Source organism: Mustela nivalis (assembly GCF_964662115.1).
Source record: "Mustela nivalis genome assembly, chromosome: 6".
Taxonomy (NCBI): Eukaryota; Metazoa; Chordata; class Mammalia; order Carnivora; family Mustelidae; genus Mustela; species Mustela nivalis.
Genome location: NC_139025.1, coordinates 110,079,835 through 110,100,646, shown reverse-complemented (window position 1 = coordinate 110,100,646; position 20,812 = coordinate 110,079,835). Strand labels below are relative to the sequence as shown.

General features: G+C 39.2%; 1 protein-coding gene across 4 annotated transcripts in view; it reads right to left on the bottom strand.

Annotated features, from left to right (window-relative positions):
- Positions 1 to 20,812, bottom strand: part of NEDD4 (NEDD4 E3 ubiquitin protein ligase) — a 125,376-nt gene that overhangs the window by 15,922 nt on the left and 88,642 nt on the right. For all 4 annotated transcript variants that reach the window (XM_082733829.1, XM_082733830.1, XM_082733831.1 and 1 more), the window contains 11 exons: positions 18,819 to 18,921; positions 13,094 to 13,260; positions 11,114 to 11,231; positions 10,850 to 11,017; positions 7,881 to 7,946; positions 4,913 to 5,032; positions 2,837 to 3,037; positions 1,688 to 1,768; positions 1,378 to 1,432; positions 1,229 to 1,287; positions 122 to 187 (listed from right to left, as the gene is read on the bottom strand). In XM_082733829.1, the coding sequence (XP_082589955.1) occupies positions 122 to 187; positions 1,229 to 1,287; positions 1,378 to 1,432; positions 1,688 to 1,768; positions 2,837 to 3,037; positions 4,913 to 5,032; positions 7,881 to 7,946; positions 10,850 to 11,017; positions 11,114 to 11,231; positions 13,094 to 13,260; positions 18,819 to 18,921 (1,204 nt within the window). The remainder of the gene's footprint in view (positions 1 to 121; positions 188 to 1,228; positions 1,288 to 1,377; positions 1,433 to 1,687; positions 1,769 to 2,836; positions 3,038 to 4,912; positions 5,033 to 7,880; positions 7,947 to 10,849; positions 11,018 to 11,113; positions 11,232 to 13,093; positions 13,261 to 18,818; positions 18,922 to 20,812) is intronic.

Sequence of the window (20,812 nt, the reverse complement as noted above, 5' to 3'; positions counted from 1 at the left end):
GAAACTATTCAAAGTTGTTATAAATACAGGAGAAATTCTCTATTACTTTTAAAAATGCATTTCCCACACTTTCAGTCTACGTAACAATCATTCCTAAGAACTCAACGTAAATATAACTAACCTGCTTCTTCAACTTTCGTCGGAAGAACTCATACTTTCTTTTGTAATCCCTGGAGTAGGGCACTGCCTTGAGTTGAAAATTTTGGAAAAATAAAGAAGGTTTAGGTTGTTTTTATTCTGGAACAATTTTAAAAGTTCCCCTCTGGGTATTTTATGAACATAAGTTAAAGACATTAAAAGAGAATATTTGGAAATAAAAGTTTAATTTGAAGAAAAACAAACACAAAACTTTAAAATTTTTAATTTCTCTGTTTAAAATTAAATTGTATTCAGCAATTCCCATGACTGTAATTTTCATCATGCAATATTCTTGAAATGCAAAAAGCCAGAAACAGGAAATTTCTTCCAAGCAGAGAAATATTAGAAATGAAAATTTCCATTTCTAAACAGACTTTCAAAGTGATTCCTCCATTAAGGGAACAATTTGAAAAATGCACTTTTTCCTTGAACTCTGAGGAATTGCCTTTTTTACCCATTATTTTAAAAGACTAAACACGGAGACTAAAGAATAGTCTAAAAGAACTGGATTTTCCATTTCGCTTCTTTTTGTGAATTAGAAAACAATTAAAATCTCAAAAATAAAATACAGAACAAGTAGCTACATAAAGAAGAAAATTATTTTTCCTATACTTCACCTGACTCAAAAGGAGTATAAACATACATGATAATATTTATACTTAAATAGGAGTATTTTATACACCAGCATTTACAGAAATTTCTACCAAAAAGTTCAAGTATGCCCCTGAAGTTGACTGCATGCCATCTACTTTCTGACCCGGTACATTCTTGGCCCCTCTCTGATTTGTTGAGGATTGCCAATATTCTTTTTCAGGCAATGGCAAGTACCAGCTGAGCCCAGCAGCCCAGTGCCTTGGCATTTGACTATAGGGCTCACTAGTCTCGTGAGGCTACTGCAGAGGTCAAGATAATGAGCTTATACAGATACTCCTTTCATATTATTGAGACCTGGTGTGGGGGTGGTGGGAGAGGACAGAATTGCAGATGTGCTTTCCTCTCAAGGTCTGTAGGATTATGCCTTTGACCATTCACCCTGGACAAAACGGGTGAGAGGACAATGCCGTCGGAGCATACTGATACAGAGACTTACTGGTCCAGTTATTGCTACATTCTGCAACCGAGGATCTTCCCATTGTGTTCTTTTTATATCTGAAGAGAGAGAGATCGGTGTTCTTTATTCTCCTGCACAAAGTTCAATGTTACAAAAAATAACGTAATGAAAAATCACATTGCACATACTGTGATTTATGTAGAAGATTCTTCCATCTGTATGAGTTCTTTCTTCCCATCCTGGCTATAATGAAGAATGTATTTCAATTATTTTTGGAAAGGGTTTTAGATGTATGGGTAGAAAAATGACACTGGTTATACGCTTAATTTTCTTATTCCATTCTTAGTAGAAGGCATTACACTTTAATAATAACTCATAATTACTACTACTACTAATAATAATAATAACTTACTGAAACTTGTTGAGGAACTACTGTATTCCAAAATACAAAAAGTTGGAGAGAGCCAAGTTAGATTGCTAGCAATTCTATAAACTTACAGGTAAAGGACCCAGATCATTGGAAGAATCAAGTGATGTCTTTCCTCTCAGATGAGGCGGAATTTTCAGTCTCGGATCTTCCTTTTTTTGGTTGAGCAAATAAAGTGAACAACACACACAAATTTAAAAATCAAGAAAGCCCGTCTATTACTATATTTTCTAACACCAATTGGTATTTAAAACATTGTCTTTTAAAGTCTACTTTTATTTTATGTGCTTCATTTGCGAAATAATAGTTTCTCTGTCTAAAACCCATCATTCCCAAGCTGTAATATTCATTTCTCAGATCTCAGAGTACCATCAGTTTTAACTCATCATCTGCTTCACAGAAACCATTCAGAGAATTTTGCCCCACTCTTCAGGGATTGTGTCACTACATGGGGCTGTTCTCTAACTAAAAACTGCAAAATGAATGGACATTAAACTAGACCACATGCTATTTCTGAGGCCTTGGGCATGCTTCTTGGCACTTATCTGTTAAGGTGTTGATTTATTAACATTTTGTAAAGTTAGGGAGGTATGCTCAAAAAGGTTATAAAAGCCAATTCAAATTGTTGGGGAAAAAGGGACAATATTCAATTTGTTTGGGTTCACTTCTGTATATTATTATTTTAATATTATTTTGTTAAATAATTTATTAAACCATTTTAGTTTGATTAAGGTACTTTTGTCTTTTAAATAAATTAATTAATCAAAATCTAGCCATCTGTTGCTGACTTTCAATAACTTTTCTATTAGTGGCAAACCAACTGCTAAACAGCTTTAGGGCTTATCTTAAAATAAAAATACTATTTTACCTAGCCTCCCCAAGGTTTTCTGGGTATTAAATGAGATATGGATTCAAAAGTACTTTGGAACTACAAAGTGACATATAAAGGTAAAAGACTATAACAAATATCTTCCTAAGGTTTTATGTCTAGTGAGGTAAAAATGAAATAGGAAGTAAACATACTTTCATGACAATACCTGAAAATATTACAAATAGGCATAAATATTTCTTGAGTAGAAATAATACTACTATGAATTCAGTGTATCTTTAAATGAATACAAGGACATGTAGGTTATATTAATGTACATTTAAGGGTTATAGGGAACTCTTAAGAGTTAAGATCATTGCTCTAAATTCAAACAGGAGAGTATTAAAGTTACCCAGGTAGTGGTTTTGGTGTTGTGGTCAATGAAGAAAGGCCTCCCATTGGGTGCATGCCGGACTTCCCAGCCTTTAGGAAGGAATCCTTGCTCCATTTCAGACGGCTGGGTCACCTGCTGCGCTGAGTCGCCGGGGGGGACCTGGGGTCGAGGGCACGCCGAGCTCTGGCCTGACTGCAGCTGACTGCTCTCCGCTGTGGCCTAGCACATGGAGTAAGTCACGTTGTCATGTTTGATAGAGAACACACAAAGAGCTGTGGTTAAAAGGCAGCTTAACCTGCAGACAGAACACATCCTTCTAAATAGATCTCAACAGGCAGATTCATTTTTTCTGATAGTGTTTTGTCAAACTTTGTTTTGAAAAGAACTTTCTCAGCTGATTTCTCAGCTAATTCGTGAGCGGTACGACGCTGGCTAACAGTTCAAGTTGGCTGCGGATGCCCCGGGCGGAGGCGGTGAAGTCAGGGACCGTGTCCCAGTGGCAAGGTCAGCCACGGTGCCAGTTGGAGGAGGCTGTCTCCGCTTGCCCCAGACGTGCACAGAGTGCGAAGTTCTCCACACGTAGAAGAGACTGCGGATGCTGGGCAAACAAAATGCGTGACAAACAGCCACTGCAGAAATGGATCCTTGAAATGTAATATATTCATCTGATGAAATGTTAGGCAGTGGTTAAAAGAAACACACTGGATCCATATATGAGACAACATGGATAGGATTTTAAAACAATGTTGCACACACACAAAAAAAAGATTTAGAATTATATAACATGACATCTTTGCAAAACTTGAAACACAGGAACATAAACACTCGTCTGCATCGTTTTAGCTCCCTATGTAAGTGTATAAAAGAGCCTGGAAGAACCATGGGAGGTCACTGCAAGAAGATGGAAGTCCGCAGCCCAGAAGAGGGCCCTCAGGGACCCAAAATGCTGCCCTCTGAGCTCGGCCTTCCAGCCTGCACAACTGTGAGAAGTTAGTTTCAGTTGTTTAAACAACAAAAAAAAAAGACTGGAAGACTATCCAACAGACAAGACGGTGCTTCTTTCTGGGTAGTGGAAGCAAGTGCTTGGCTAAAAGGAATTTAGTTTCATCTGTATGATTTTATTTTTTTATATTTTTTAGAGATTTTATTTATTTGAGAGAGAGACAGAGAGAGCGTAAGTGGGAGAAGGAGCAGAGGGAAAACCAGACTCCTTGCTGAGTGAGGAGCCCAATTGGGGGGGGGGGGGCTCTATCCCAGAACCCAGAGATCATGACATAAGCTGAAGTTAGACACTTATCTGGCTGAGCCACCCGGGTGCTCCTGTAAGATTTTATTTTTTTAAAATAAAATGTCTAGAAACAGATATGGTAATTTGTTAATGGTGGTAAATTCTGGGTGTTAAGAAGATGGGTATTTGCTGTATTGTTCTCTGTACTTTCCAGTGTTAAAAAAAAAAAAAACTTCTCAGTCAGAGAAACAGTGATAAAATAAATTAAACATTCTCCTAAACACTTCCAAGGAAATGTCACAAAAGACACTTGTTGTCACCAAGCACAAGGTGTCATTGTGGCAAATTTCTTTAACAGATTTTTTAAAATTTTATTTATTTATTTGACAGACAGAGATTACAAGTAGGCAGAGAGGCAGGCAGAGAGAGAAGGAAGCAGGCTCCCTGCCAAGCAGAGAGCCCGATGTGGGGCTCAATCCCAGGACCCCGAGATCATGACCTGAGCCGAAGGCAGAGGCTTTAACCCACTGAGCCACCCAGGCGCCCCTCTTTAACAGATCTTAATCACTAAGATTATCTTTCCGTGAAATAATGATCTTAACCATTCAAATAACAAAAAAAAAACCCCAATGGACCAGATTATTTGCTCCATCCTGTTATTCCCAGTTGGACTTGTTTTACATGATAGCAGGTGGTAATCATGCATGTGAGAGATCTGTAGGAGCTGCGAGCCCCAAGGTCAGCAAATGATTAGAAGATGCTAGCCACAGCCCGTGTATACCACAAAATAGCTGTACCAGCTCCCACAGGAATACGATGGCGTACATTGCATAAGAAAGTAAGTTAACAGGTAGACTGCATGGTACCTGGACCATGGGCTTTGTCCAGGTGGTCGTTCTGGAATTGTGATCCACATAATATGATCTTCCTCTTTCATCTTGTTTTTCTTCCCAACCTGGTGGTAATCCAGATGAAGTAGGCAAAAGCTGAAGTGAAGAATAACAGGAAAACTGAATACAAGTAAGAAACAATCGTTTTAAAAGGACCACCTCCCCTTTTCACTGCCCTCTCCCTTTAAAAGGAAGAGAAGTGAGTTGGGGGAGATCAGAGGGGGAGATAAACCATGAGAGACTGTGGACTCTGAGAAACAAACTGAGGATTTTGGAGGGGAGGGGGATGGGAGGTTGGGTGAGCCTGGTGGTGGGTATTAAGGAAGGCACGGATTGCATGGAGCACGGGGTGTGGTGCATAAACAATGAATCTTGGAACACTGAAAAAAAATTTTTAAAAATAAATAAAAGGAAGAGACTTTTACATCATATTTTGAGGTGTATGAAATGAAGTGTACCACATCCCATTTAGAAAAACCAGAACAGACCATAATGATGCGAGCGATACCAACATGAATAAAACATGACAGTAATAATAACCACACACTAAATATTTTCACATAGATTATGTCATTTAACCTCCGCACAAATCTTAATGCAATCATTGTTATTACTAGCCCGTGTTTATTCACAAGGAGACTGAAGCTTAGAAAATTGGGGTAATCGCCCAACAGATTCATTGCTAATGTAGAGCTACAGAGCTGAGACCTGAGCCGGGCGGTCTAACCACAGAATTCATCACCTGTATGTGCTGAGTCAAAAGTTAGCCCTGCCTTCCTTCTGTAAGGGCTGGGGAGTTGCTACTTATGAATTTATTACTAATGAACAAAGAGGTCTGGTTATTCCCAGGTTTACTTAAAACAGTTGAGGTTTGGTCTTTCTTTCATCTTTTGAACCAGATTAGACTCCGCCAGGTCTGGCCTATTTCCCCATCGTGTCTTACACATAAAAACCAGCACCTCTGGTCTGCTCACCAGCTACACTGTCCACAGACACACAGAGGTAGATGCACATTGCTGACAGAGGATGCGCTGTTGGTCTACAAAATAATGGAACTAAAGCTGCCCCGCTTTGCAGACACCCAACAGCTGTGAGTATATAAAAGAAATAGAGTTGGTACATCTACACAACAGAATATCATCAACTACTGAGACATGCACCAGCGTGGCTAAATCCTAAAAACGTTATATGAAGGGAGAGGAGCCAGATACGTCAAACTGCAACCCTGTATGGTTCCACTTACACGAAACTTCTAGAAACTTCTAGAAGGTAAATTAGTGGTCATCTGGGGCTGAAAGTAGGTGCTTGGATGGAGGGAGTTTTCTGGGAGGGTTGAAGGGTTCTTATACTTGATTGTGGTGATGTTTGCACAACTGTATACAGTTATTAAAATTCATGTATTTGTACCCATAAAAATTAAGGGGTTTTATAGTATGTAAATTATGCCTCAAAGAAAACTGTTAAAAAAGCCTAATCAATGTATTGAGAAGAAAAGGGCATGGAAATAACTTTTCCAGTACATAGAAAAACTAAAGTGCATGTAATATACAGATGAATACAAATCATCTCTAGATTCTGGTGTTCATCTGGTGTACTTAAAATTGCTTCTTGGATAAATGCCTGAGAGTCAATCCAAAATGTGACATTTTCCTTGTATGAGGACATTCTAAAGCACAGAAGGAGAAAACCACAGATCTCTGCTTAGGCAGGCTCCAGCCTAACGGAGGAGGCCAGGCAAGCGCAACCAGGAGAGAAAGGATGGTGAGGGCCGTCTTTCCATGCTATCTCCTCTCTTGCAGATGGGCAAGGCCAATGGCACAGGTGGGTTGCCCCCTCCTTCCTCAGCACAGGACTGTGTCCCTCTCTTGGTACAGCACCATCTTTTTAGATGGAGGAGCCACAATTGGTTCAAAGAATTCTGAGCCCCTGCATCTCTATGTGAAACTTTCATAAAAGCAAAACTAATCCCCACTTTTCAAAAATAATGCATAGACTGCCATTCAAAATTACAAATGGTGAAAAAAGGTGAGGAGGCATTCTCCATGGGGAAATGGTGTGCACATAGAACCAGAGGAGGGAGACTGTCAGATAAGGGGACAGCCTGTTTGGAAGAAAAAGCAGGGACGGGGGGAAGACAGCAGGAGGATTCTGTGGGTGGGTGAGAAGGAGGGTAGGCTGAAGGGGCTGGGAGCCTGGGAATAAGACACAAGTCTGGGCTGCGTAAAGGAGAGATAAACTCAAAGTCATGAGAGTTACATCAGGAAGAGAGGAGGGTGGAAAACCAAAAGCAAATAAAGAGTCCAGGCATGAGGCTGCTAAGGTCTGAGCCCCAGTCAAGGCTGCGGCTGGAAACCCTATTGAGAAGGACGCAGAAGGTCTCAGTGGACGTGGACATGAATCTGAAGGGAAGAGAGAGCAGAACGCCATCCAACCTGGCCCCTGAGCTTGCCAACACCGGCAAACACACCTGCCCAGGGGACTGAGTCCCCTCATGTATGGAGCAGATGCTGCTGCTCGATGCCTGTGTACAGAGCTGAGGCTGCTGGACAGCACCGTCTCAACCCAAATGCTGCCAGCAAACCACCTCCAGCCAGCATAGGACCTCAGCAGACAAGCCCACATATAGTCCACAGTCACCAGGAGGCCTTACTTTCTTACCACAGGAGACGCGTTTTCCCCATCCCAGCTATTCCCTGTCCAGCTACTCCCTGTCCCAGCTACTCCCCGGCCTAGCTACTCCCTGGCCCAGATACTCCCCGGCTTAGCTACTCCCCAGCCTATCTACCCCATACCCCCTTCCCCTGAAGTTCATCTCCAAGAACCCAGATTCTGTGCTGGATTGGCTCACTGCCAGGCAAATGTTCATATTCAGTGTTCAAAAAAAAAAAAAAAAGTCTTGAGTTCCCTGTTTTTACTGACAATGAGGGGAGAGAATAAAACTCACCACAGGAAGTGTAGGCTGTTCCTCAAAAGTATAGGCTTGTAAGCTGCCTCTTCTGCTGGAATGATTCTTATTTAAAAAAAAAAAAAAAGAGCAAAAATAGGTTTAGGTTTTTGATTTATGTCTGAGTGGCAGATAAGGCCATGGGGGTGGGATTGATGGGGCAGGAGGAAGAGTGACCATGGAGGGGCACCCAGCTGCTCTCCACACCCCAGAGTGCCAGCACCTTTCACCCAGGGGCTCACTCTTCCGCCCCGGCTCTTGGCAGCCCCCCGGACACTTTCTCTTGAATGTCTAATGGATACCCCTCATTGTGCCCCGAACTGCGTTCGGCTTTCCCCTGTCCATACCCACTCCATCCTGCTCCTTGTTTTGGGGGGCAGTGCTGGAGTCCAGCAGCAGCTCCCGTCAGGTACCAGTCCATCCCCCGACTCCTCTCCTGTCCCTTAAAGGCAGGGCGGTCACCAGATCTTCCCCATTCCATTTCTTTCCTAGCTCTCAACTACGTTCTGCTTGCACTTTAGTTCAAGTTGGGTTTTTTGTTGTTGTTGTTGCTGTTTTTAATTTCAAGTTTTCATCATTTGTTGCTTTGCCTGTTAGGGCAGCAACCTCCTTGCAGATTTCCCTGCTTCAAGTCCGATTTCCTTAAAGCTGCCCTCCATGGGGCACGCTGCGGCCAGGGAGCACTCCACAGTCAGACCCGGTCACACCGTTCTGGAGTGCAGAGCCCTTCCGTGAGCTCTCACGGTCACCAGGGTCACAGTATGAAATCCATCGCCCAGAGCCTAGGAGCTCCCAGACTGGGCCACCCCTCACAGCTCCAGCACTTCCCACCTCAACACTCACCCTCTGGACATTCTAGATGACTCGTCCCCCAGAAGTCCCTTCTCCTTTTCCCTGTGCTTTTATAAGCATGCTGTCATCACTAACCGATTTTTTTTTATGTTATTAAATAACAAAACCAAAAATGTATACGTATAAATTAAGTCAAAATATCTACTGTAGTATTGTTTATAGTAACAAAGAACTGTAAACAATCTAAAATCTATCAGTAGGAGACTGGTGAGATATCTTAAGAATTACTTGCCCAACAGAATGATGTTTGACAGTTTGTCTTTGTTGATTTTAAAGGAGGACATCTATATGTACTGAAATGGTCCAACATGTAGGATACAAGTGAAAAGAGTTAAGTTACCAAAAGATGATCTGAGGTTAAAAAAATTATATACATATGTATGTGTGTGCATACATGTTTAGAAATATATAGAAAACATTTAGGACATGGGGAGCCTGGGTGGCTCAGTTGTTGAGCATCTGCCTTTGGCTCAGGTCATGATGCCAGCATCCTGGGATCAAGCCCTGCATCGGGCTCGCTGCTCAATGGGGAACCTGATTCTCACTCTCCAGTTCCCTTTGCTTGTGCTCCCTCTCTTGCTCTCTCTCTCTGTCAAGTAAATAAATAAAAATAAAATCTTTTAAAAAAAAAGGTTAGGACAATATGTGCCAAATCATGAATAGCAATTGAGGAAGCACATGTTAGAGATGAGACAGAAGATTGAATTTTTATTTTATATACTGCTTGAATTTATTTTAATACTGCTTGAATTTTTAACCATGATCATATAATACTTTAAAAATAATAAATTATTTTTTAAACTAATAAGCACACGGTATGAAATTCAGAAGGTACAGGGGCATCAGTCGGTTAAGTACCTGCCTTCGGTCATGATCTCAGGTCCTGGGATCGAACTTCATGCTCCTCTCCCTCTGCTTCTCACCCCTAGCTTGTACTCTCTCTCTTGCACTCTCTCTCAAATAAATAAATAAATAAATAAAATCTTAAAAAAAAAAAAAAAAACCCACCCAAGCCCGAAGTCACTTCACTCTTTTCATGGCAGCATAGTATTTCATCGAATGCCATCTACTTCCCTGTTTAGTCCAAGTACATCAGCTCTTACTCACACATGTGTGCTGGTGACAGGTGTGGTATAACCGAGGAGGAACAAAGTCTCCCCAGACACACAGGACTTGCCCTGGCACTCATCAGTCAGATCAACACCAAATCAAGACCACGTTGTCATCATGCCGCACAGGAAAAATGTGAACACTGTCCAAGCCACAAAATAACAATCTCTCTCCATCCCGGCAAATCTGAGTGACTTCTGCTTTATTACTAATTACAATTTTAGCCTTGATATACATAAGATTTGAGACGCCCAATCACTGAATCATCCCTGCTTTTTTTGCTTTTTTTTTTTTTTCCTTTTAAGTAGGGTCCACACCCAGGATGGAGCCCAATACAGGGCCTGAACTCAGAACCAGAGATTAAGACCTGAGTCAAGAGTCAGATGCTTAACCAGCTGAGTCACCCAGGTGCTCCACACTCTTGCTTCCTTAAACCCTCCTCAAAGTTGCCTAACATGAACCCAAATCCTTCAAGTCTTTTCTAACATACTCTTACTAGGATACTCATAGTATATGTTCTCCTTGCTGAAATGAGTAACAAACGCAACATGTTTAATGACAGGTGTGTTCCTGGGGCTCTTTGGCTGGAAGGCACTGCTTTATGTAACGGCTGTTTACTAGTGACCATGTGGGTTATCCATGATTCTGCTCCATACTATGAGTGGAGATATTTTCAAAAATGACTGTACCGTAAAGTCCTAAAGTCCCTAATACATTATCACATGCCATTTAAGACAAAATTTTTCTCTCATTAGAAGAAAAAAAATTGTAGCTCTGTGAGGGGATGGATGTTAAATGAACTTAATGTGAGTATAATTTTGCTATAATCTACATGTATGTCACATCATTATGTTGCATACCTTAAACCAATCCAATGTGGTCTGTCAATTACATCTCAATAAAAACAGTGATAAAAGACAAAATTTCCTATAAATGTTGGCTGCCCAGTGAAATAAAACATATATTATAAAATCCTGAAGCTACAGCAAAATCTAAGAGCATCTTACTGAGCTGGATACTGGCTGGCCGGTGGCTGAATTTCTACAGATTGTGAGTCTGGCATTCAATTCTTCTGCAAGAGGAGTCTGAACATCCAAGTTATTTGATGCTGGAGGTGAAGGGAAGGCCTGATTGCTATACATGGTGGCTTCATCTTCTCTTATAATTTCCCAGTTCTAAAAAAAAAAAAACAGAAGAATCTTAAGCCACACATACTTTAATCTATTGCTGTAGCATGTGTCTATGGACAAGAACAAGAAAAATCTTTCTACCTCGGAAGACTCTCGATTATCCACACTCTCCGTCTCCTCAGATATCTGCCGCCTGGTGGTAAACGCACGCTGGGCTTGCAGTTGCATGTTCCCGTTCTCAGCATCCGTTAGGTTATCCCTGGATTAGGAACAGAAGAACTGTCACCTGTGTCTGAAGATCGTTAAAATGACCGTCAAAGAGGCTGTGATCATTTAAAAAAATATCTTAGATCAGAATTCACTGGTTTGGGCCAAAGGCTATTTCAACACATACAGATGAAGTCATGGGCACATTGGTATCTTTGGAGTACCTCATGCAATGAAGGTTTTGTGAAAATGTGTAACACGTCTGACTTTGATATTTGAGTTCACCACCGTGCCTACAGTAATGTTTGACATGTAAGGGCACTCAAAAATACTTGTTGAATAAATGCACTACTGAGAATTTCATAAATAATTTCATTATGTTATTATTTTGCCTTATTACGATATGAGTAAAATCTAAGGTAGCTCTAGAGAGATTATAAAAAAGAAGCTTCAGGAGTTACATATACAGCTTCAAGAACCAGAGAGTAATGTTTTCTGCAACTGATCTTAAGCTGAGAGTAGAGTTCCCCATGCATGAATTCAGAGAGCAAAATGAAATATCGTGTGAGAAACATTGTAATTAGAAACTTAATAGATCCCAGATTAAATAGTATCTGTTTTTGATCATTAACAGAAATAGGCCTGGCTTGAAAAAAGATAATAGTAAAAACATGTCTGAGTTTAGGCACATTAGAGTGGATCAGACTGAACCCCATTACCCTGTTTATTATATTATTCTAGTTATTTGCATTTAATATAAGCAGGCCATCAGATCAAGAATTTTATACAAATATTTAATAACAAAATTATTGGTAATTTATTTAATGCCATATAAGCCCAGGGTAGTTGGAAGGTCAATTATTAATGTGCTACTGCTGAAGAAAGCACAATTTTGACAGATGATTCTAAGGGAATGTTTCAGACTTTTCTTTCCGTAAATACCTGATTTAGGCTCTCTGAACGTGGTATCAACCATAGTGAAAGAAATGTGATTCTGTTCAAGTTAGGCTTTCTAAAATACTGAGCTCTGCAATAGGAAATTTTGTAGAATTTCTTAGTGTCTTCAGTTTTATGATCTGTACAGGTCCCTACAGAGATGGACACCTCTGTGCCACGAAGAAGCAGGATCACTGATTTGCTCTGGAAAGATGTGAGATCAGAAAATATCTACAAAAGTGCTTGGACTGTATCAGACACAAAATAAAAAGCCAAAAGTTAGAAATTAATGGATGAATATGAAAAATTTTAAGTGTCTGTCAAAAAGCAGAAGACTAGTAAAGCTTTCATAAGGCCATAAGGGAGGAGAAATGGAAGGGTATTTGATAATAAATGCAAGTAATGGGACATTTGTAAATGTATATTTATAAATATACAGTCTGATGATAATAAAAGAAAAGGGTCACTGAGAAGACATAAATTAGAATACCTCAAAGATCACTCTATCCTTGATCTGTGTGCATTGGAAACTATGTATGCATTGACCAGACTGGTAAAAACGAAAGACCCTTGTTATTTAGTCCTTTACATTTTACAAGTAATTTATATTTAAAAATAGTCTACTGTAGAAATTAACACGTTATTATGTTTTAGTAACAAACTACAAAAAATTTCCAAAATTTTTTAAAACAGTCTAAAGACAAAACATATCTTTTCGTGGCTACAAAACGATTTAAAATAAAGAAGCAATTAGAGTGTGACATTTATGACTCAAATGATTTTGAATATTATCAAATCATTTAAAAAAATTGATCTCAGGGCATCTTTAAAGCCCCGGATCATAAAAATCCTCCTTACATTTTTATCGTTGATCGATCTCTCTATACTACTATGAATCCATTTGAGACACACCCTCAGAATGAAAATTTGTGGTCAAAATGTATTCAGATCACAAATGTGAAAGCCACCAGCACATACTGAGGGGTTGGTCTTTTCCACTGTGTTCTTCTAGATTCATGGTTTACATAGTAGGTCCTTCCAAGAATATCCTGCCTCTCTTCCCATCCTGGAGGTAGAGGAGAAGGTTCTTGTTGCTGCTGCAAATGGCAAGCAGCATCTGGTTGGTCCAAAACAACCCAGCCAGGCTGAAAAACAGAGTGGTAACAATTAAGTTTATGCTTGATTTTTTTTTAACCTTATGAATTATGCTGGAGGAAATTGAAAAAGAGATTTACCATATCCAGTTCCAGAAATTATGCAAGGAAGAATTTGCACAGTGTCAACCTTTAAGATCATCATATAAACATTTTAGGATAATAACGAGGTTTTTTTTTCCCTGCAAAATGATAACACTTAAATTTGCTTGATACCTTTAACATTTCTTCAAAAAGGTTTTAAAAGGAAAAAGTCTTTTGTAGTCTCCGTACCCAAAGTGGGTCTTGAATTTGCAATCCCAAAAGCAAGTCTCCGGCTCCACCTACGGAGCCAGCCAGTTGCTCCAGGACAGAAAACATTTTAAATAAACAAGCAATGATGAAAAGCACTGAGAAACACAGTTTAAACTCATGTAACCTTGAGCTATTCTCTAAATTATAAGCAAATGAATGAAGAACAAGAATTGTGTCTTATTAGGCACTTTCTTTCCCATAGAGAAAGCACCTTGTTATGGTAGAAATCAGTAACTATCTGAGACCTGAAAAAAAGACACTAGATGAAGCCCAGATATGTCTGGGCACGGCAGGGAAAGGCAAAGGATTTAGAAATAATCGCTACGAGAACTCTCTAGCAACTGAAAAGCCATTAAGATTCTCACATCTGACTTTTCTCTTTCTGGATCATGGAAAGGCATTTTGATCAGGTCATAAAATAGTCAAAGAAATAAAATTTCATTTGTTTTAAGTGCTAGGAAGGCATTAGAAATTTCCTCTAATAATAGTGAGGGGCATAGGTACGTGAAGCTTAAACTAGGGTAGTTAGGGCAAGGAATTACTTGGAAGGGTAGCAAGAGTTCATGGCATGTTTTTACATAAGAAACTTCCCAACAGAAAAGGCAACAGTAAAAGGTCCTACTAAATACCAATACGGCTAGGAAAGCAGAAATAAATAAGTGAAAAAAACGTAAAAATTCTTCTAAAGAGACATAAAAAGAGAACTGGATGAATGAAATGACATAATATGATCTTGGATAGGAAGACTCGGTCTTAACAAAGGTGTCAATTCTCCCCAAGTTAGTATGTATAGTGGCCAAGATTAAGATAAAACTACATTACAGATTTTTTTTTTTTTTTAAAGTAGGCTCCAGGCTGCATATGGAGTCCAACTTGGGGCTTGAATTCACAACCCTGAGATCAAGATCTGGGCTGAGGTCAAGAGTCGGACGCTTAACTGACTGAGCCAACCTAGCACCCCTACATTACAGATTTTTATAAATAACGGGCAATTCTCAAGTTCAAATAGACACACAAACAAGCAAGAATAACCAGCACAGTTCTAAAAACAGAATAATGAATAATTAACCCTACTGAGTAAAATATATTATACTCCACTGCACACACAGACAGTTCAACACAATGAATCAGAAAGTCCAGAAAGACTCAAATTTATAGGACTTCAGTTCAAATTTGTGGGAAATTAAAAAAAAAAATTATGTAGGGTGCTGCCTCAGACCTTCTACCAGGATGTTACAGATTGAACAATGTCTCAATGCTACAAAGTAAAACCAACATGTATAACAACAAAACTTGAGATTTAAAAAATATGTTCCAAGACTGGGCAAGCCGCTAAGGATGAAAGAGAAAACTGATAAATTTGAGTACAAAACCTCCAAATTTGTACATGGCAAAAACTATCAAATCAAAGTGGGGGAAAAATGACAAAATGGGAAAAATATTTAGTACCATAATAACAGGCAAAAAAGTAATGTAATATAATGTAATATATACAGACTTTCTTTCGAGGCACTGGGTGGGGATCTAGTGCTGAAGCACAGTTGTGTGTGCCAGCCAGTTGATGCCTTAGAAGGTGGAAGAGAATTCTTTTCTCTTTTACCTTTCACCTTAGAAGGTGGGAGGTTAACTCTGAAAAGGGAGGGTCAGGGAGAAGAGTTGGAAAGGAAGAGAATGTTTCTAGCAGCCCGGAGAACAGGACAGCGGTTTCTGCAGCAAGGCTGATGTCTCTGGCTGGTGTGGTGGGAGGGTTATCAGCTATCAGTTTTAGACTGAGGCAGGACAGAAGGTGAGGTTGGTAGGGGTGGGGGCGGTGAGAGAAAAGACAACGGATTCTTCTGGAAAAAGGGATCTGGATGGGAAGTAAATTCACTCCCTTTCTTTCTTACTCTTATTTTTTTCCTTTTTACAGACTTTTCTACAGAACTGACATCTCTTTAATTTTGCTTTCTTTTATTGCTCTATTTCTCTCCTTTTCCTGTATCCTCTTACTTTCTCTATCCAGCCATGTTTACTTTCCTTCTCTCTCTCCTTTCCATTCCTTTAAATGATCATAATGTAGGATCTACATACTTAAAAATTAGCCTTGTGTATATTAAATCAAATGTTATTTCTCTGGTCTCAATTTTAAAAGTATGCGAGTTGAATTTTTATATTTCACTCTCTTGAAAAACAGTCAAGTTTTTAAAACTATGGTCTTTGATAATTTTTCTGTAGATTAGTAAAATTTATTAGTAAGAGGGTCCTTTTTTACTGCTGTTTTAAGGATCTGTTTTAAAAGGGTTAAATCTGTTTTAATCTTTTAATCTGTTTTAAAAGGATTATAAAAATTATTATTATTAAAAAAAGGAAAATGGTACCACAAGACTATTTCTTTAAAATCTTCTTAAAAATTTCTCTCTTAAAGGTCTCCTTGGTGAATGCATGCTATCTAGGTAAACTTGAGAAGGGTAAAAACTAATTAAATTAGAGGCCTAATTTTTAAAAACCTGTTTCAAGTTCTGGAAAGTACAGTTGTACTTTTGAATATTGCTTAGAAAAACTGAGTTTTCATTTTTTATATACTGAGACATATATCAGCTAATATTCTTCACAAAATAATTTTCTAATTATCAATGAATGTTATTTAATTTCTAACTTGTAGTATGCAAGTGCCAACAACTTAATGGAGTCAAAGAGGAACAGAAAGAAAGCATTCAGAGCTAAAATACACATTAATGGTAGTCTTGCAAAATAATACAACTAAATTTAAAGTTGCAAAGGGTATAAAAATCAAATGTTAAATAATAACTTACAATAGCCAGACTTTGACGTACTAAGGAATACAGGTTGCCTCTGAGAGAGTCTCTTTTGGAAATGACAATTGTTTTCTTTAAAGAGTAGGATTTTATATATTCAGTTATAAACTGGATGTCAAAGACAAGACTTCTCTGGTCATTAGCTACACTGAAGATAAAAAGCATAGATTCATGTGTTTGCATTGCTAGGGCCTTTCATAAGTAAACTCCTACATGCTTACAACTACTAAAATTATAAGCTGCATTCTGAGGGAATGCAAACATTGAGACCTGAGACCACAAAATGAAGTGAAGCAACTCTACCCACAAAAACTGAACTGTGAATGAGGTACCTATAACATGTGTGTGTGGGCAAAACTTGGAGCAGGTTCCTAAATAATGAAATACTGTTAACTTTTTTTAGTTACTAAATAAAGAATTTTCTTTCTTTATGGCAGGTATCCTTCATTTCAAACAGAATTCCATTATGCAAGATACCCTGTGCACCAAAATGCCAGGCAGAGAAACTTTGACCAATAAATATCTAAAATTTTAAAAAACTGATTATTATATGATAAATCAGAAATCAGAGAAAAACAAAACAAAACAAAAAAAGAAAATATAATCAAATAAGCAAATATAGACTTAAGGAAGGATAATACCACATTTTTTGATTGCCAAACTAAGGGCTAACTATATTCTGTGATTAAAGAAAAAATTTCTTTCCTTCTATTATTATGTATTTCCCCATAAAGTGTTGGGTCAGTGGCTCTGGGAATGCAGGAGGAACAACAGAAATGACCGCTGACCTCCGGGGCCGCCGTCTTCCAGCCCCCTCCCCACCATTCCTCAACCCTTGACTCTCCCGCCAAAGGGATATATGCCCAGGTCACGGCTCCATAGGTAACCCGATACCTATGCAGGAAATAGAAGTATCAGGACCCCCCACCCCATACCCTCCCGACCACCAAATACACTACCATATATGGATGTGAGCCCATGCCCTGCCTTGGCCTGATAAAAGACCCCCACCGACTCCCTCCCAGTGCGACTTCTCTGACTCCGCTTTCCAGAGTCGTGGAGCCTCGCCCGAGGGTGCCCACCTCCTCCCTGCACGACTTTCCTGGCTCCTCTTCTCCTGAGCCCTGAAACTTTGCTGGAAGGCACCTTTAATAAATCTTGCCTTGTGCCTACCTCACCTGGTGTCGTGTTTATCTCACCTATAAAACCTTACATAAAGTAAAATCTTAATAGTGCATTTAAGAAATTCCTAGAGGGGCACCTGGATGGCTCAGTCAGTTAAGCATCCGACTCTTGATCTCAGCTCAGGTCTTGATCTCAGGATTGAGTTCAAGCCCTGTGTTGGAACTTACTTAACAAATTCCCAGAAAGCTTTGTTGCAAAAGCATGGCTTATTCTCAAGCTTTCTTTCTCAAAAATATGAGTGTGTGAGGTATTGCCCAGGGCTAGGGGAGGTCCCTCACCTTTACAGTTCTTCTAGAAGCTTAATCAGACCGTCAACTAAAAAGGCTTGACTGTTGAAGAAGTCACAGACAAGAAAACTCTTCAAAGCTAATTAGTGCCAATATACTGTGTGCTTTCAGTAAATGTTGCTTCGGTGGGAATGTCAAGAGGCAGGTGTTTTAGGGTCCCCTTTTCAAATCATGAATTGTTCTGCCAGAAGAAACCCTAAGAGGTCATCTGGTACAGTACTGTCATTCTACAAAAGAAGAGCCTGCAGTTCAGAGACCTTCAATAATTCACACTGTCACTTGGCTCACTAGTAGCAGTGCTTTGGACAAGAATTCCAGCCTCCAAATGCCCATCCAATTCTACTCCAAATATGTGCTCTCTGCCTCTTCCTCCCTTACTTTCGATGCATGTAGCTCTGCCCAAATACTTGACTTGTCCTGTCATCCATGAAAACTGTTAAATTCTATTTGTCCCAGATAAATACGGCATTTTATTAGATCACATGCATTCTTTCCCTCCCCCATTCCCTCCTTTCCTCTGAGCCCATCCATCCTCACCCCAGCCATGAGAGGAAAAGTAGCCAGAATTACATTTCATAAAAGCATTCCTAATTAGTAAAGTCTTCTCAAAATTTCCATATATTTGACTTACAAAGAGTAAACTGTATTCTTACTTTATGAAGGAGAATAGGACATAGTTTCAGAAAACTCTAAAAAATCAGAAAGTTAATGACTTAATTATAATAAATGCTCTCATTTATAAACATTGTATTCTCTATTTGCTAACCTTTAAGAACACATTCAATAATGGCTATTCATTCTACAGAAATGTCCTTAGAAAGAAGAAATGTTTAATGGGTAAAATAAACAAATGTCCATGTAAATCATTTTTATTGCACACATTAACTGCATTGAAGAAAGTTATTTTTTTCTTCAGAGTATAGTAAAATAAGAAATGAGATATTTTCTTTTCACCAAATATTGAACCAAATATTTTATAAGATCTCACCTCTAATTCCTCAGCCTGTTCTGTGTTATCTTCTTCTGAGCCACTGGTTTTAGGTAAATAAGTCATTTTTAATCTCAGATAACCTTTCACTCTTGATTTGTGACTGTAGAAAAGAAAATAATTATTCGTAAAACTTTAAGAAGAAAAGCATTCCATTAACAAGAGTTTACTGAATACCTACTAGCTACGAGAGCGGACCCAAAGACAAGCTCAAGGTCAGAAGATATCGAGAGGCAAAGGAGTGAGTGGTGGAGAAAATGTAACAAATATAAATAAAAGTTATTCAATAAATAAGATACTAAGGAAGGGTGAGTGACAGATCAGGGAGAAGGTGAAGGAGCAGTTGCATCTGAGTGAGTCCCAGCAGAATGGGGAGGATTTTGACCTGTGGCAGTGAAGGGAAAAGTCTATGAGTAGAGAAAAGACTAAAAATGAGGAAACAGGTGGGAAAGCAGGTGATCAATGAAGGAGATGGCAACCGTCGGCTTGGCTGGCCCACGGGATACACAACGGAGGGAGGGATGACTCAGAGGATGAGGTCCGTGTGAAACAAGAGAGCTGTCTATTTTACTTTGCACACAGTGTGAAGCCAGAAAATGTGGGAGATCGGGAGAGGCATCCTCAGAGATATGCTCCGGAGAGACTAATCTGGTTAGACTGCAGAGGATGACAGAAGAGTAGAGTGCAAGGCCTGCTGTCTTTCTTGGACAGCTGTTCGAATCTATCATACATTAATTTACCAACTCGATTTCCACAATGGATCTTGTATCACCTCTTTCAATAATGCGTTGTCCAAGCTAAAGGCTGCGTGTGTGGTGTTAATACTGAAAATATTTTAAGTCTGTGTACTGCCCCCACCGATTCTAGCATTCTACTTACTTAAGTCTTTCCTTGTCCTCACTTTCTGTATAGATATTTTGGTGGTTTTTATAGATATCAGCTATGTAACTCATTACCCCTTTCCTTTCTTGATTAAAAAAAAGTCCCATCTTTTATTTTTTATTTAAGAGCTACTCCCTTCCTCACCCCACCTCATCTCTCAGGTGTTCTTTGTACAGTTCTCATGAATTTGGAAACTGGACCTTTCCTGAGTGGTCAATAGAATCCCCGATGCTTATTTCTAAGGCCACTAATGTGACTTGTGTCTCCATTTTTTAAGGGGGAATGAACACTGACTTGCTGCCACAACAGACGGATACAGAAAACTTGCTCAGATAATGGTTTTTACAAGAGTTTCGCTATAATGGTATGTTCCAGGAGTTTATTAAAAAGGTTTTATTTATTTATTTATTGGAGTGAGAGAAAGAGAGAGAGTGGGGGAGGGGGGAGGAAGAATGGCAGGGAGGAGCAGAGGGAGAGGAACAAGGCTCCATGCTGAGCAGGGAGCCCAACCTGGAGCTCCATCTCTGGACCCTGAGATCATCACCCCAGCCAAAATCCAGTCATCCACTTAACCAACTGAGCCACCACCCAGGTGCTTCCACATCTTCTCAACTAAACAATAAGCCTGTGGGTTTGGACTCAATGGGGGTCAGAAAATCCAAGAAAGCAGTACATTTTCTACTGATTTAAAGTTTTTCTGCACTTGCAGTGAAATCCAGTGTAGACAGAAGATGTAAATTATATTTTTTAAAGATACAAGAAAGCAGGTGACAAAATGAAAAGCAGGTTGCTAGGGAAATCAAATAAGAGAAAAAAATATTTATTTATTCTTGGTATGCAGATACCACAAGCAGTCTAAAACTAAAGAAGGAAAAGAGATTTATATTCCAAGACTTCTACAGTTAAATATATAACATCTCTTGCAGAAAGTAAATATTAAGATAGTACTGTCCCTTTTATTTTGCCTTAATAATTTATAGTACAAAGAGTAATTGCATGTCTTTTTTTTTAAGATTTTATTTTCATTTATTTGACAGAGATGACAAGTAGGCAGAGAGGCAGGCAGAGAGAGGAGGAAGCAGGCTCCCCACTGAGCAGAGACCCTGATGCAG